Source organism: Girardinichthys multiradiatus, chromosome 11, assembly GCF_021462225.1.
Source record: "Girardinichthys multiradiatus isolate DD_20200921_A chromosome 11, DD_fGirMul_XY1, whole genome shotgun sequence".
Lineage (NCBI taxonomy): Eukaryota > Metazoa > Chordata > Actinopteri > Cyprinodontiformes > Goodeidae > Girardinichthys > Girardinichthys multiradiatus.
Window position 1 is genome coordinate 42,227,723 of NC_061804.1, and position 17,996 is coordinate 42,245,718.

The 17,996-nt window shown below is 37.7% G+C and overlaps 2 protein-coding genes and 1 long non-coding RNA gene across 5 annotated transcripts in view; 2 read left to right on the plus strand and 1 right to left on the minus strand.

The window, feature by feature from the left end:
- LOC124876431 (protein turtle homolog B-like) overlaps positions 1-11,229 on the plus strand; it is a 211,011-nt gene extending 199,782 nt beyond the window's left edge. For all 3 annotated transcript variants that reach the window (XM_047379184.1, XM_047379185.1, XM_047379187.1), the window contains exon 20: positions 1,230-11,229. In XM_047379184.1, coding sequence (XP_047235140.1) covers positions 1,230-1,444 — 215 coding nt within the window. In that variant the 3' untranslated portion in view covers positions 1,445-11,229. The remainder of the gene's footprint in view (positions 1-1,229) is intronic.
- Positions 11,230-14,102: 2,873 nt separating this feature from the next.
- Positions 14,103-16,327, minus strand: LOC124875896. Its single transcript, XR_007040166.1, has 3 exons — positions 16,160-16,327; positions 15,983-16,038; positions 14,103-14,443 (listed from the first exon to the last, which is right to left on the minus strand). It is a non-coding gene; the product is annotated as an uncharacterized LOC124875896 (long non-coding RNA).
- A 69-nt stretch (positions 16,328-16,396) lies between these two features.
- cfap58 (cilia and flagella associated protein 58) overlaps positions 16,397-17,996 on the plus strand; it is a 37,730-nt gene continuing 36,130 nt past the window's right edge. The window contains exon 1 of the mRNA XM_047378578.1: positions 16,397-16,503. Within this exon, the coding sequence (XP_047234534.1) occupies positions 16,498-16,503 (6 nt within the window). The 5' untranslated portion in view covers positions 16,397-16,497. The remainder of the gene's footprint in view (positions 16,504-17,996) is intronic.

The window sequence follows — 17,996 nt, forward strand, 5'->3', positions numbered from 1 at the left end:
CTCTTCTGCCATCATCTGCTGGTGCTGCAGTATCAGAGCCAGGGACTTAAAAAACCTCAACAAGCTGAGAAAGAAGGCTGGCTCTGTTCTGGGGACTCCTCTGGAACCTCTGGAGATCATTGTGGAAAGAAGGATTCTTCATAAAATGAAGGACATTATGGAGAACCCTGAGCATCATCTTCATCAGACTGTCATACTACAACAATAAAGTAGTTTTGAATTTAATTGAATTATTATGACAGATTTATTGGTATTATTTTGTTATTATATTTTGAGCAAATCTACACCAGTTTCTACCTGTGTCTATCCTATCTCTGATGGATTGGTGTTAATTGTTTTTTGTATTTGAGTTTTCTATAATTCTGTTTTGAATTTTATTGTTGAAAAATGTGCTCCATTTGGAGACAAGTATTAGTTTCATTGTATGTTATTGTTCTTTTTTTGAATGATTAAAAGCATGTTTGGTGGGTTTTCCAAATGAAAGCCAAAACAATTATTAGATTAGTGCCAAAATGGCTAGGTTCTAGGTTCACCTTGATTTGTTTTATTTCATACCTATCTAAAACAACTGTGCTTCCCTTTTTTAACATGAATTTTGGTACAGCTAATGGTCAAATTCTGAACTGTGGTTTGCTAGGTATTTTTGATTGCAGCTACATACCTTCTCATAAATATTCAGATTAAAATGTGCATCTTATTTTGCCCAAAATTATTTCCTTTACATGCCATATACATTTACTCTCACTCAGTAACTTAAGTATAGACTTTTTTGATTAGACATCTGAAATAATCTCCAGAGTGTTATCTTTATTGTGATACCAGAACCATTCAAATAAACCATGTAGTTCCTGAGAGGGCTCAAAAAGAGGCCTAAGGTTTTAGACTTTAAAGAAGCTGGGCATTACAGGAGGAAATTATGTGTTTAGTTGTTTGGAGTCAGATGTATTTATAGAGGCAGATGTCTTTAAAGAAGTATATTTTCTACTGTAGTCAAAATTGTGAAAGTCATAGGTAAAATACTATCTTGATAACTATGACAAGATACAAATCTAAATGTCTATATCAGGGAAGGGTGTTTTCATCTTCAGTCCTTTTGCGAAATGTTGACTAAACAAATCTAAAGAAAGATGCATGTGTGGAGAAAAAAGCAGCTCTGATCCATGACTCTTGCCTGTTCTCATCATAGGTTTAGCTGCCAATGACCTACCTTCACAATTTTCTTCCTCCAGGTGTCTCCACCTCTCAGACCCAGCAGGCCTACACCTCTCAGGTACTCCAGCCCGAAGAAGCGCTCTACCTCTGCAAGAAGAAGAAACGTCCCATTCTTCATGATCCGTATGCCCGCTTTTCTGCTCTGCTATACCGCCGTCCACCACGGGAGGACCAGAAGGCCATTTTAGCTAGCATGGACAACATGGACCTAGACCATGCCACCTTCCTCTGAAAGGCCCCCTGGGATGAGGTCACAACTTGGGACACGCTCCCATTACCATTCCATAAATACGTTACAGTAGCTGCATCCCAGCTAGACAAGACAACAAAGTCAGTGGAATGTCTTTATTTCAGTTATCAAACTGAAGACTAGATTCAATTTCAGAGTTTAATTTTAGTGCAATCTGTAGCTTCCCACTTGCTTTATTCAATTAGCATTTGTTAGCAGATTGTTGTTGACAATGACCTAGGTTACTCTAGGATCTAAACTGAAAAAACACCTTTAAATCAAAATATTTTCTAGTAAAAGAGAAAAAAACATATTCTAGTACAAGTGTAGTACTAAAGATAAATTAGAATGATATCCCAGATTGGAGTTGTAGTTGTAAAAGTGTTTTTGTGTAAAATGTTTAAATTATTTCTTTAAAACCTTCAGTTAAGGATGCCCCAAGACACAAACGTGTTCTGCATAGTCTTAAATCAAGTAGTATTCCCTTCTAAAAGTAACCTTACTGACTTTGAGATTCCGATCAAATATTTTCTCCAGTGCAAAACTCAAATTTTACACAAAAGTGGCGAAATTTGATTACTCACCTCTTTTCTCAAAGCTTAATCCATTAGAGAGTTGAATTTATTCAGGCTAAGATCAGGTTTTCTGAGCTGAGCCTTCTTGTTGTTGACTCCAACTTCCCTCTAACACCTCTGTTTACAGCTCCTTCCAATGAATTCTCTGCCTCACAACTATACCTCAGAGCACATGAGACCACACAACAATCGGAGTCAACCAGCTCAACAATTAAGCTTTTCTTTTTTAATTGGTAAATCTTCTTGCTTTACTGTTGACAATTAGTTTTCAAAGTGGCCAAATATTTCCTGTTCAGTTAATCTAACTTATAAAAGGCTGAAGTTAACCTGAAGCTAACATTCTTAACTCATTCTCTGCTCTGCTGTAAATAATCAGGACAGGGATTTATTTGTGTGAGGAATGTCAAAGAAACAGAAAGAGACATTTTAACAACTTTCTAGCTCTAAATCACACTCTTTATTTGTTATTGAAAAAAAGTCCATCAGGATGCACTCGAAAAATGCAATTCAGATGCAGAGAAATGGCATTTTTAACTGTCAGGATAACCATTAGTGGAATGCTCCGTTCACAAGTGCTTCTGCTTGAACAAATGCTACTCTTGTCGGACCGCTGTTTGCACTGGAGCAAAATGTTATCAGTTCCATAACATTTGCATCTCGTTCTTTTGCAGTGTTAAGGGCTCCAAATTATGTTCCGAAATTTATGCCAAAATGTTTAATTTAAGAAATGAGGAGATTGTGGACGATAGGATTTTGTGCCCTAGTATATTAGTGTAATCAGACAGTTTTCTTTGGCCTTAATCATATTTTCTGCCTGTTTTACTTGTGTCAATTTTTTATTTGAGCTCCATTGTTATTTACTATGTATGTGAGTATCTGCATGTTCAGAGATCAGTGGGAGGCATTTAAGGTAAAACAAAGTGAGCCAAAGTTGTGCTTAGTTGTATTTTCCACTGTCACTTGCAGAAGTTTATTGTTTAACAGCGCTCTGTGTAGACTGCATGAGAATGAAGACACTCTAAAAGGACTTTTCATTTACATGAGTAAAGAAGGTGCCATAACTAAGCTGTATCTTACTCTGCACATGCTGCTGCTAGGTGGTGCTCTAAATTTCACACAGTGGACATGTGCTGCAACAATTAGCCCTACATTGTTTTTGTTTTTTTACCTCAAAGGTGCTCAGTTTCTTAAAATGTGTAGTTACTTTAAGATGCCATGGAAACATTTCTGTGAAACAAAGCATGCTTAAACTTTCTGTTGCGCATTTTTATTTATGAATTTATTTCTGTTTTTACTGTGATCTCAATCTTCTGCTGGTCCTACAAAATCTTCAGAGGTCTCCCATATTTTTACAAACTTGATTTGGTCTGGTTAAGATATTTCTTCAGTAAATGCAAGCAGAAGCAGTGCTATCCATGGTTGAGTTCGGGAAATATAATTATTTTCATCTGTGTAGTGACACTGGGTTTGCAGAGCAGAGAATCTAAAACAGATATAAAAGAAAAGGTTTAAAATGCTTTTCCACATACAGGTCACATCTCAATAAATTAGAATATCATATCAAATTATTCAACAGAGAGTGATATATTTCTGTTAATTGTGATAATGGCTCAAAGCACATGAAAAGCCCAAATTCAGTTTTTAGAAAATGTTGATATTACAAAAGAACCATAGAAAAGTTTTTTTTTTAAACCAGGCCATGTTGACCTACATAATCATAAAGAAGACTTGAGTTAGCAGGAAGTCATTGATATTGGATGTCCTGATTAGGACTTTTACAGATACAGAGTTGTTTAGGAATAGCCATTGTCTGATATTGAGTTGCAGTCCAATACTTTATTAAATACAATTAAATCAATGCCATGAAAATGCTTGTAATCTCCTCAGTAGTTTTACAGTGCAGAGAAAAAAGACTTGTCATTTCATCATTGTTACATTTACTTACTCACCAGTGATGCTTATGATGCTGCAGTCTTTTCTGTTACACATATTTATTCCCAACTAGAATTTCTGCTGGACAGCCTTAATATGCAGCTCCAACTCAGGTTACTCAGTTCTGAAAGCTACCCACTCGGAACATCATGTTAACGGGTAAAAAAAGCTTATATACTAATTACATCAGGAAAATAATGTTCAGGAACTGCTAAACAGTTTTGCAATCCCTGCAAAAGGAAATAAGCCGTGATTATTGAAAACTGGCTGCATGCAGCTGCATATATTCCGGGGGTGCAGATGATGATCAACAGATATAGATACAACAGGTATCATGAGCTGAGTTTGTCAGGGACCCTAAACTATTAAAAAATGCAGTGATCAATCAGGGCAGTAAATCCCTCCACAAGAAGGGTAGGCCACAAAGGTTCATTGCTAAAGAATCTGGCTGTTTAGGGTGCTGTAGAGAATATTGGCCAATGTTAAAATAAACAGATGACAACCAGAGCTAACAGTGCAGAGCTGAAGGTATAATGGCAACCTGGACTTCCTTGACATCTCTTCAGAGCCAGAGGCTGATTGTCTCCTTGCTACACTGCAGTGATTCATGCAAAAAAAGCCTCGACCAAGTGTTGAGTACATATACTATTTAGTACTTGTCAATAGGCCCACATTTCTGGATTAGAAATCGCCAATTTGTTGGTGTTCTGCAGTAACACCAATAAAGTCATTATTGTAATTCTGACTAACTGAATTTTGGATTCTTATTAGCTGTGAGGCATAGTTATCAAAATGAACAGGCATAAATGCTTGCAATATATCAGTTTGGATGTAATGAATCACTGTAACATAAAAAGTAAATCTTTTGAATTCAATAACTGAGAGGAGTAAATTATGTAATGATATTCTAATTTATCAATATGCATCTGTTGTGGAGTTGATTTAAAAGCATTGCTGCAAGAAAGCTTGTGCTTTGGGAAAGATGGAAATGTGCCTCTACATATGCACTTAGTGTGGAAATTAAAATGATATAATATATATAAAAATGTTAACTGATACAAATCCTCAATCTCGTTAGATTATTATTTTTAATGAAGATGAAGCAACATCAGTTCATCAGTGGTAAACCAATGGTGAAATCCTTTTGAATTCTGTGGTATTTTAAGGTCTAGCTCAAACACAACACAGTTACTGATGTAATGTTGTTTGAGACTTATTAGGGATGCAGCCATCTGATCATAGTTGCTTCAGCAGTGGTGTCAAACAGAGGCTCTTCAATCAGCGCCTTCCATAAAAGATCAGATCCTTCCATAAATGAGTACAAACCCATGTCTGGAACTGTATTTTTCTAGTTTTTGATGGAAAACAAAAGGATGATGTGTTGATTTAATTCAAACCCCCATAGCAGGAGAAGAAAGGAGCTCTTCTTCCAGAAATGTCATGGCGATGCATTACAAACCTAGTGTTACTGCCATAATAAAAAAAGGTATTGCTGTTAAAAAAACAAACAAAAGAGTGTCACAGTTTCCTTTTCGTCCAGGTGTTTTGCTCTGATTGACTGTCTCTAAGCAGACACTGGGATGTTTTAATTGCAGAGGGTGCTTTGATGAGATAAGTGTTGGGAATTTGCTGACAATGCTGAAAGCCTACAGCAGTCAAATCAGATACAAGACTGGTAATCATGAATTCCCTTATTGAGACTGTGACTAGTAGCTGACGGTGCAACAGAACTAGTTTCATCTAGCTTGTTTTTCCTGGTTAAAATAATGAATATTGATAATGAAAGAAGCTTTCAGAGGTGTCTGGAGAGAGGGACGTCTGGGCATCTCTGCTGAGTCTGCTGCCCCCGCGACCAGGTCCCGGATAAGCGGAAGACGACGAGTACGAGAAACTTTCATGCTTATTTCTCTTGGGACACACTTAACCACCCTATTTAAAAACGAAGGAGATAATTAAGTCTTTTAGTTCTTTGAGGTTCATCAGAGTTTCTCTCAGTTATTTTCATATTATCATGAGATGCATGCATAACAACAGCATTGGATGTTTCACTCTTTTGTGTCAGTTTCTTCACTTTTTAATGATCAATCAAGATTTTCAAGACATTCTTTGTTCTATATTACTGAACAACATAACAGCTTAGTAGTTAAAGAAAGTGGCAAAATAAAGTAATCCACCTTTTCTTAATCTTACCTTTAATGATGAAAAGTAACAGAGATTAACTTAGATATTTCAATTATCATCAAGCACATCAGCAGCAGTGAAAACGTGTTGCTGCTCTGCAGTTTAACTAAAATGGATTGTAATTTGTTCTGTGTAAAGTGGGTAGACAGTGAGCTGGACAACTAGGCTAAAGGCTCAAGCTAAGGCTGACTCATTGACCAAACTAGACAAAATAATACTCTGATTATGTGTCACAAAGTAAAAATGCAGAATGAAACATGGGATCTTTATCAACTATTATGTGTAAGTAAAGGGTGGCAGAAGTTGGGCATTTTGAAGCAAAAGTTAGATTTTGTGCTCTAGAGTTAAGAGGTACACTTGTACTGGTTTCGTACTGGACACTTGGACATTGGCTTATTCTTTTCAAATTTGACCCTCAGTGTAGGATTTTACCCTAGCATTAAGATGCCACAGAACCTGTTACTGTATTTATTTATTTTATTGATGGAAACAGATTGGTGCCAAGATCAAAGCAGATAACTTCCATCTCAAAATAATTCCTGACAATCACATTGCACTCCATTTAACCAGCTTTTATAACCCATTAAACCATTGTTTTATGTGCATTAATTCATTGTATTTATTGAAGTCAGTAGTTATATACAACAAAGACAGGGTTGGACCATAGTCAGTGACCCTGATCTTCTGCAGTAAGCATGTACAGCTGAAGAAACTTGGTAAGGGTATGCAACCAGTAATTAGCTGGCATTTTAACTGGGGTGTGTATACATTGGAGAGCCACTCTGCCTAACAGAAATGTAGTGTATTAAATAGTGTATCACCTAAGCCACTAAAATATTTTTTTATTTTTACACAGCAGTACTGCATCCACTTGGCCACATTTACTGCCCCTAAACATACCCTCAGCCTAAGCATGCCCCCGGGTCTCCCCCGCTTGGTGCTGTGCCTCTTGCGCTGGGCATTGGTGGGGGCCCTGGCCCACCTGAGGTGCTGGTTCCTGGGCTTGGGTTGGGGGGGACAGTGTGCCCCACGTCTCATCCATTGCCCCTTTGGCCTGGGGGCTGCTGCTCCTGTGCTTTACCGACAACCTACATCTGTGCAGGGCATATGGCTGCCTCGGGGTTATGCCTTGTTTCTGTCTGCCTGGGGCTGCTGTGACCTTCTGGAGCCAAGTCCTTCTGTCTGTTGCTTCTCTTGGGTGCTCTGTGTTGCCGACCTTCTACAGTTCTCTTTACTCTAACAACTGCTCACCTCCAGCTGACAAATTCACTTACATACACCTACTCAACAAAAACACACCATTTTCTAAACATATGCTCACCCACCCACACAAGCACACACACGTGCACCCATGCACTGACACACAAATTATTCAAATTGTTAAAGGTCATACAAACACAGCACTAATGTGGCCTGACTACCTTGATGCTGGATCCGGTCTTGCAATTAGACTTCCATCTTGAGATATCATTTTTGTTGCCCAACCAGCTTCTCTGTATGGTATGCCTGAAATGCTGTGACAGGACAAAAACAAAAACAAAAAAAGAAATCAGCCCACCAGTATATTAGTATATTGGCCCTGTGGGTTGTGAGCAGGCTAAAGGCAAACATTCCATCAGAGGATCCACACTAAATGTGCCTCTAGAGAAGGGAAGGCACAGTTATATATCAGTAATCTCCAGGAGCCACATAATGTACATAATATCTGATCCTTCTGTTTTGTACACTCTGTAATTCATTGCCTCTGATGTCCATGTTTCTTTTTATCACAAGTCATCTGACATACTGAACCTTTTTTATGGCCAGAGTTTTGCTCTTGCTGTGTCCTAACCTCTTCCCTTGGTTGCAAACCTGCTCCAGATGTGCATGTACCACACACTGCAGTAAAACAGACATTTACTGTAGTTACTTCATGTGACCAGAAGATGCATGTTTCACAAATCACAATCTGTGTTTTAAAGAATGTATAATCAGTGTAGAGTAATGCACTTCCGGTTTGATCAGTATTTTAGATAATGAACTAGCCATAATTCAGATTCCACTTCAGATTCCGTAGAAAGCAGTAAAAGAGACCTTTACTTTAGAGACAGTACAATGCATCATTTTTAAGCTTTGCTGCACAGCAACATTTTGCAACAGAAAACTCAAAATGCTGCCAGACTAACAATTTAAAACTCAGATGAGGTCACTGACAGCTGACGGCAACTGGACAGCTATTTGCTTAACGTTAACAATCATTACTTTGGCATTTTAATACTGTGAGATGTTCCATAAGCAATGCTCTTTACCACCGCTCTGACCTACTATGACATTTTTAAGATCATACTTATTTTTTTGGTAGTTATATGCTTTCAGTCTTGGCACCACTTTGATTACCTGTTAGCTTTAGCATCCAGAAAGAAAGAAAATCATTTAGGGACTGATCTTCTGCAGAAAATATTGACTACTAATTACTACCCAAACCAACTCCATTTCAATAAACTGCCCATTTATAAATCATAAAAACTACATATTACTATAGTATAAATATACAAAGATTAAAATTAAAACAAATAAAATGCAATGATTTTTTAGGTACATAAAAGGATGTAAATTAATGCTATGATTTTTTTTTCTCTGGATTTAATGGAGACTGCATTTCTAAATTGAGTTATGTTAAGTAATACTGGAAGGTTTAGAGAGCAAAAATGAAAGGCTGTGTGTTTCCAAACATTTGACAGGTGCTGTGTTTTTCAAAAGATGAACTAATAAGTGATTAACATCTTCAGATCTTACAAGACCAACTGAGTCAGATCTGACATATTTCTCTAAAGTGCTGACTGCAGACATATTCAGACAAACTGTCACCTAAAGTGATCCCATCTGTCTTTGCATGATGGAGACCATCTAGTGACCTTTGCCACTAATCACTGCTGATCGCTGCAGCAACAGAAATCTGAGTATCGATCAGATGTGTCCAACCTGGAAAGCATACAGACATGCAAAAGATCAAGAGATTTTTTAACTCTGTGTAAATATCTCAAATGACCTTACCATATGATATATTAAAATACACACACATATATATATATATATATATATATACATTTATTTTGTAGAGGAGAATATGATGCACATAAGTGATACAGAAGAACTGAGAGTGAGTACTGAGTAGTGTACAGTCTACTTCAGTAACATGTTATAACATGGTGTAATCAGTGTCTGTACTGTATATGCTTAAAAATAAACTAGATTAGGAATTTAATATCAATTTATTATTATAGAAAAAAGAAAACATTGGAATCTAGATTTTGGAAGGGTCCTTGTTTTCAAGAATGTATAAGTCAATATCCTATTATTTTTGTACTCATATGTTGCTTTCTACTGTAGCAATGAGTAGTGAAATATGTCTATTTAAGCTCCTGAGTTGTGTTTAGATGAGAAGAAATTGGTGCACCGAACTGTACTGTATATCTTTTTGTCTACAAAGAGACATTTATGAAAAGAAGACAGTAAATTTGTTTTTTATGGTGTGTGTGAATAGCACATATACGTAATTATTTGTGGGCAACAGCTTACTATACTGATCTTTTCTTTTCCATAACACTGCAGTTTCCCTTGTTTTGCATAATGTTTTTATGTATGTTTCTTAAATTGGGATTTTCTTTCACTTCTGTGGATCTCTCCACCTGTAGAAACACTAAGATCTAAATACTGCATATTTTTTGGAGAGCTCCATATCTAAAAAAAAGTTATCCAGTCTAATGTTTGTTTGCAGTAAAACTCTTAGTGCTACTTTATGCTGACTTGATTGACACAACTGATCCAAATATTTGTCATTTTAGTTCCAAGCTGGAGCATGTGCAAGTTAATAAACAGATTTTCTGCCTTTTGCTCAGAAGTGGAGGTAGAGCATTGCAGCAGCTGCTAAACACCACACCAGACACTCAGTTCAGTGCTGTAAATTGCCAAAAAAAAGGAAAAACAACAACCATCAAATACATTCTAACAACTGGTGCTATTTAAAAAAAGAAAGAACAAAAACATCTGTGGTGCTTTTTTTATTTCTTTGTTTTTGTCCTTGCTTCAGACAAAATGTAGCTACACAATCCTGTACTGTACTGTAGATTGCTGTTTGGCTGGTAGGTCGATCTGCTGCACTCACATGAGCCAGAGGTGTTTGGACTTTTTTTCTCCAGTGTCCTTTCAGGGAATTCCAAGATCCAATTAGACAACGTTTTTGGAGGGGCACACTTTAAAGCAAGTAACTTTGATAGAGCATTGATTTGAATCAACTTACTTTTGGTCAGTGCTTCTACATCAGCCACATTGATGGGTGCAAATAGTCTCTACACATTGTCTTTGGTGCTGAGCGTAATGTTCATATTAAACTTTTGATATATTAATCTCGTCCATTAAAATCCCTGAAGAGGCTTTCAGACATTTAAATAAAGTAAGTTTACCTGCAGGCATCATCACACTGCAGGTGGTAGATTCTATTGGAAACTTCTTGCAAAACCAAACCTCTCTGAAACCCATGAATTAATGTGCAACAAGTAGTGATACGGTGTTTTAATACTAGAGTAAACATCATTCTTTAATTGAAATATTGGTTGTTACTGCCTTGTTAAAAGAAAACGTTACATTTATCACAAACTGATTGTTTTTTTTTAATGATTATAAAATGCAATACAAGTGGAAGAAGAACAAACTAAACTCATATCTTCTAATTGTTCTGTCTTCCTGAGATGAGTTGACTTGTATTTAAAACATAACTAACATTATTTTTACATTATAGGCATAGACAACTGTGTACCTCAAAATATCTCTTCATGAAAGTCTGAAATCCACATGTGTACCTTGTACAGATTTTTTTCACTTTTAAGTAGTCCAACCTCATGATGCTTTTTGTATTGGTTTGCACAAACACTAATAGGAATGTATGGCTACTGTAATTCCTGCTCCCCCATACACACACATTTCCCTAATACGTGAAAGCAACTGAATTCAACTGTTTTTTTTGTATTATTAATGTCTTGGTATGCTTGTTGTAGTTGTATATTCAGAATGGTGTATATTACATCAGTTTTTATTTAATAAAATGTTTAAATTTTCTAACAAGACTGTTGGATTTATTAACATTAATTCGAATCCCAACATCCACACACATGGGCGTGCTTTTCTATATATAAAGATTTCATTGCAAGTCTGACTGGGAGCTGGAAAACTTTCACAGTCTTCAGAGATTTGAAAAAGACTGGACTGAGGATCACACACGTACAATTACAACTGCGCCTGCTGCGGGATCACAGACTACAGGTCCTTCTCAAAATATTAGCATATTGTGATAAAGTTCATTATTTTCCATAATGTCATGATGAAAATTTAACATTCATATATTTTAGATACATTGCACACTAACTGAAATATTTCAGGTCTTTTATTGTCTTAATACGGATGATTTTGGCATACAGCTCATGAAAACCCAAAATTCCTATCTCACAAAATTAGCATATCATTAAAAGGGTCTCTAAACGAGCTATGAACCTAATCATCTGAATCAACGAGTTAACTCTAAACACCTGCAAAAGATTCCTGAGGCCTTTAAAACTCCCAGCCTGGTTCATCACTCAAAACCCCAATCATGGGTAAGACTGCCGACCTGACTGCTGTCCAGAAGGCCACTATTGACACCCTCAAGCAAGAGGGTAAGACACAGAAAGACATTTCTGAACGAATAGGCTGTTCCCAGAGTGCTGTATCAAGGCACCTCAGTGGGAAGTTTGTGGGAAGGAAAAAGTGTGGCAGAAAACGCTGCACAATGAGAAGAGGTGACCGGACCCTGAGGAAGATTGTGGAGAAGGGCCGATTCCAGACCTTGGGGGACCTGCGGAAGCAGTGGACTGAGTCTGGAGTAGAAACATCCAGAGCCACCGTGCACAGGTGTGTGCAGGAAATGGGCTACAGGTGCTGCATTCCCCAGGTCAAGCCACTTTTGAACCAGAAACAGCGGCAGAAGCGCCTGACCTGGGCTACAGAGAAGCAGCACTGGACTGTTGCTCAGTGGTCCAAAGTACTTTTTTCGGATGAAAGCAAATTCTGCATGTCATTCGGAAATCAAGGTGCCAGAGTCTGGAGGAAGACTGAGGAGAAGGAAATGCCAAAATGCCAGAAGTCCAGTGTCAAGTACCCACAGTCAGTGATGGTCTGGGGTGCCGTGTCAGCTGCTGGTGTTGGTCCACTGTGTTTTATCAAGGGCAGGGATCAATGCAGCTAGCTATCAGGAGATTTTGGAGCACTTCATGCTTCCATCTGCTGAAAAGCTTTATGGAGATGAAGATTTCATTTTTCAGCACGACCTGGCACCTGCTCACAGTGCCAAAACCACTGGTAAATGGTTTACTGACCATGGTATCACTGTGCTCAATTGGCCTTCCAACTCTCCTGACCTGAACCCCATAGAGAATCTGTGGGATATTGTGAAGAGAACGTTGAGAGACTCAAGACCCAACACTCTGGATGAGCTAAAGGCCGCTATCGAAGCATCCTGGGCCTCCATAAGACCTCAGCAGTGCCACAGGCTGATTGCCTCCATGCCACGCCGCATTGAAGCAGTCATTTCTGCAAAAGGATTCCTGACCAAGTATTGAGTGCATAACTGTACATGATTATTTGAAGGTTGACGTTTTTTGTATTAAAAACACTTTTCTTTTATTGGTCGGATGAAATATGCTAATTTTGTGAGATAGGAATTTTGGGTTTTCATGAGCTGTATGCCAAAATCATCCGTATTAAGACAATAAAAGACCTGAAATATTTCAGTTAGTGTGCAATGAATCTAAAATATATGAATGTTAAATTTTGATCATGACATTATGGAAAATAATGAACTTTATCACAATATGCTAATATTTTGAGAAGGACCTGTATAAGATTTACAAACCAACTAAACACGTCAAACTCGCGAGTGTGAGAGTTAATGGTAGTAAATAAACATACCACTAGGGGACGGTAGTGCCGGATATTCTCAGAATTCGGACAGACTATATTTCTCCATAAAATGAAAGCAACGTAATTTAAAAGACATGTGAACTTCATTTTGGCAGTGTTGACAGTTTTTTGTTTTTGTTTTGTTGTAATACTCCTGTTGAGAGTTTGAAATAATAACTTATTGTGAGCTTGTTTGTGAGTTTTGGAATGACTTTCAATGTTGGCTTTATTCTAAAAATGTCACTATATTTTTAAAGACAAAAATATAATGTTTGGATTGTGTAAACAAATATTAGGAATTTCGGATAAATAACATCATTGGAAAATATAAATTCTTTAAATGACACTCGAACTAAACCAGTTATTTAATAAATTACTGATCAGATAATATAAGAGTATTTTACTCTTATGTTTAAAATTTGACATTTTGGTTTATTTTAATAGGGCCCTTCACTATTTTCTGTATTCACTCAGCCTCTGTTCTTCATTGGCAGTTGGCAACATTGGTTTGCAGTTGGGTTGGTGATCTCTTCATACTTCCAGACTTTAACACAAACGGATTTTTGTGCCAACTTTTCCCTACTGGGAATCAGGGGTAAAATCGGGTAATACATTGTGTAGTTTGTCCCCAACTTTAGGGTTATTGTCCTGTTGGAAGGTGAACCTCTACGCCAGTCTCAAGTCTTCTGCAGCCTCTAACAACTTTTATTTTGTCCCGGGATTGTCCTGGATTTAGTTTCATCCATCTTTCCATCAAATTCTGAAAAAGTTATTTTGTGATTCTTCTTCTGATGATATACTGGGCAGAAAGATCTGACTACTACAACATATTTTTCTTGACAGTTCATAATAAATTCTGAAAATGTAACGAATTAAAATACTCTTGAAAGGTGTTATGATGAATAAAATAGGTTGTGAAACAAAAAGGGGAGTCTGTGTCATCAAAGAACGATTATGACCACCATCACTTTATGTTTTCCAGCATCTAGAAAGAAGTCTGAGTTCATACAATGTTAGTATTATGAAATTATAATAATATACAGTGATTTATGCATCTTTAAATATTCAGAAGAAACAAAATCAAAAAACTTAAGTTGCACATAGTATTTAAACAAAAACTGGAAGGTTTTTTGTCCTATTTGCTTAATGACTGGTTGGCTGAGTTACAGTGAACCATCTTACGCTGTCTTGCTTTAGATTCTTTTTGATAGGACCCTTGTTCTTCAAGTATTATTCAAGGGAAAGACAGGACAGTTTTGAGGGACCATTGTTCTTGGAAGGGGCAGCCTTGCTCAACAGGGCCATCTGCTGGACAAATGTGTGGAGCATTTCCTGTCCATAGTTTCTGCACAACAGCACAATCTTTAGTTATACATCAGAGTACAGAACAAAGAATCTGAAATACCAAAACATGAATTCTAACTACACAATGAAACAGTGTTTTGGTATATCTCTATAGAAACTAGCACATATAGCCTCAGGGAGTTGAAACCTGCTCCACTTGTTGTAAACTGAGCTTGTTAAGATGAAACGTTTTTTTTTTGTTTTGTCAGACCTTCATAGAACGGCTGGACTTAAACTGAGATTAAATTAAACACACAGGTGTAAGTACTAATCAGATGATTTTGCAGGCTAGAAAGGGCACATTCCTGGAAACATTTGACCATAGTGTCATGAAGAATCTTTGAGGAGTGAACGTGAGGCTTTCAAACATAACAACAGAAGAAGAGGGAATCAAATCAACAAATATGTAAGAGAGTCGAATATCTGCCCACAATCACATGGGTACATGACATGTACATTACATTATGTTTGAGTCTGGTTGTATGATTTTCATAGTCATTAGATAAAAAAAAAAAAATCATGATAGATTCAAACCTATGCACCAAATTCTTGTTTTTTAACAAATCAATGCAATTGTATGCTGCATCTATCCACATTGTGAAAAGGTAAAAAAATTATTTAAAAACAATGGGGCTGAGGTTGTTAGTATTACACTATATTTTATTGTTCCTTCTTTGAAAAAATTACAATTATCCTCTAACATCAGAATCAGCTTTATTAAGTTTGTGCACACAAACAAGGAATTTGGTATCTTCTCCACTTTGCTCTCAATGAAAACATCAATCTATCCATTTTCTATTCTTCTGTACAAGGTCTGTGGGGGAGCTGGTGCCTATCTCCAGCAGTCTACAGGCGGGGTACACCCTGGACAGCTCACCAGTCAATCGCAGGGCAACACAGAGACACACGGGACGAACAACCATGAACAAACCCGTTCGCACCTAAGGGCAGTCTAGAGAGACCAATTAACCTAACAGTCATGTTTTTTGGACTGTGGGAGGAAGCCGGAGTACCCGGAGAAAACCCACGCATGCACGGGGAGAACATGCAAAGTCAATGCAGAAAGACCCCTGGCCAGGAGTTGACCCAGCACCTTCTTGCTGCAAGGCCGCAGTGCTGCCAACTGTCAATAAAACGTTTTAAATATAAATATATAAAAAGAGAAAATAAAATGACTAAGATGATAGTGGAGAGCGTGAAGCAGGAGGAACCTCACACAGCTCCAGAGACTTGTGGAAGAGTGAAGATGGGGACAGAAGTAGTCACTGCAGGTTTTCAGTCATGCTTCACCATCCTGTGCAGTTGTACAGTTTAATTTAGTTCAAACTAATACATTTTTTCACCTGTCACCTCCTTTTCTCTGTTTTAGTTCTTATTTAAACTAAATCCAGAAAAAATGAATTATAAAAACCAAAATATTTCAACTCTGAAAACACTATTTTCTTGCTTATCTTTTTGTGTGAGTTATTTCTGTAGAGCTGTGCAGTTTTACAACAGTGACACATTTGTCAAACAGAGAGAGGGTTGTAAAGTTAGTCACCTATGTCAGTGGTGCCATAGAAGCTGCTCGCTGATACTGGACCAGCCACGAGTGGCCTATCAAACAGTATGGATTCACTTTTAACAAAAACCCTCCAATACTAATCTAAATTGAATTACATTTTGGTGTTTTTGTCATAAACATTTCACATGAAAATATTAAAGTTGTTTTGTTTACTTTCGAATGCGATGTTCCTTAAAGGTTCCATGTGTTTTAAGGGTGTTTAAAGGTTACTTCTACTACATCAGATGCGCTGATCAGACCATTCCTGCTCCAAACCATTTTACTTTTTCAATTTATTCTGATAAGACCTTTTCGTTTCAAGGTGTCTTGATAGGTGTCCCATCTCGGGCTTAGCGGTTGCTAGGAAACCAGGATCGACATTCTTGTGTTTTCTTTTTAATCTCGCGAGAACTGATGTTGCTTAGAAACCAGCATCAACATTGGGTTGTAGAACAAAGGGGAATTGTGCGCTATTTATACGGAATTACTTTGAACTTTTTTCAGTTCGTGTGATGGAGGTGAGTGTGGTTTGTAAACCCTGCGCATAGACAGTCCTGGAACACTGACTAAACCTTTGCATTTTGCTCGGAATCGTACCTGCTTTGGTCTGATTGCGACCAAGTTCCATCACTGAATCTTACAGATAAAAGGAAGTCATTCCAGAGGTTACATCTTGCACACATGTGTTGGATCCAAGCTGAGCTCGTTAGAAAAGACAAGTATCTTCGCTGCGATATAATTAGATTGGCTTCTGATCAAAGGAATAAATGATTCATTTGGACTCCATTGTATTGCATATTGGACATTATCTGGACCTTTGCTTTGTTATAAAGTTCTCTGTGATGGCTTGTTGTGAAGTGATTTGGGGTGCCGTTTGTAAAGTTACACCTAGTCAAAAATTGGCTGCTATATTTTGAGTTATTTAGCTAGTCATAAGACAAACAAATCGGGGTTCATGATCATTCATACATACATGCAAACTAGATATTTAGTTTACAAACTAAATGTTTATTTTACAATTAAATAGTTAGCAAGCTAAATATTTAGGTCTGAGCTAAATATTTAGTTTGGAGCTAAAGATTTAGCTTGTTCACTGAATATTTAATTTGCAATTAAATATTTAACTTACTAACTAAAATATTTAGTTTGGTAAACAAAATATTTAGCTTGCAGATTAAACATTTACCTCCAAACTGAATATTTAGTTGTTAACTAAATATTTAATTTGGAGCGAAATCTGAAATTTCTTTCTCGTATGACTGGCTGTCAGTGTTAGGCTGTATAACCTTATAAACAGCACCCCATGAAGTGACACGATAAAAAAGGTTGCTAAATATAATATTTAGTGCTTGTGATGTTTTATCGAGTATAAGTACTGTAGAAGGGATACTAAAATAAAAAACTATTTTTATATCTTTATTTCTAATAAGACCCTAGACTGTATTAGATTTACAGCCATGGTTTAAAACAACTCACACTCTCCTTTAATCCTAAATTTTTTGCATATACAGTAAAAAAACAATATTTATTACTCGTCGCACTCATACTTGTCTTCACGTTCATTCGGGACCGGGTCTCGGGGGCAGCAGACTCAGTAGAGGCACCCAGACGTCCCTCTCTCCAGACACCTCCTCCAGCTCCTCCGGGGGGAGCCCAAGGCGTTCCCAGGCCAGTCGAGAGACATAGTCCCTCCAGCGTGTCCTGGGCCGTCCCCTAGGCCTCCTCCTGGTGGGACGGTCCTGGAACACCTCCCGAGGAAGGCGTCCAGGAGGCATCCGGTATAGATGCCCGAGCCACCTCAACTGGCTCCTCTCGATGTGGAGGAGCATCAGGTATACTCCGAGCCCCTCACAGATGGCCGAGTTCCTCACCCTATCTCTAAGGGAGTGCCCGGCCACCCTATGGAGGAAGCCCATTTCAGCTGCTTGTATCCGGGATCTCGTTCTTTCGGTCGTGGCCCAAAGTTCATGGCCATAGGTGAGGGTAGGAACGTAGCCCAACCGGTAAATCG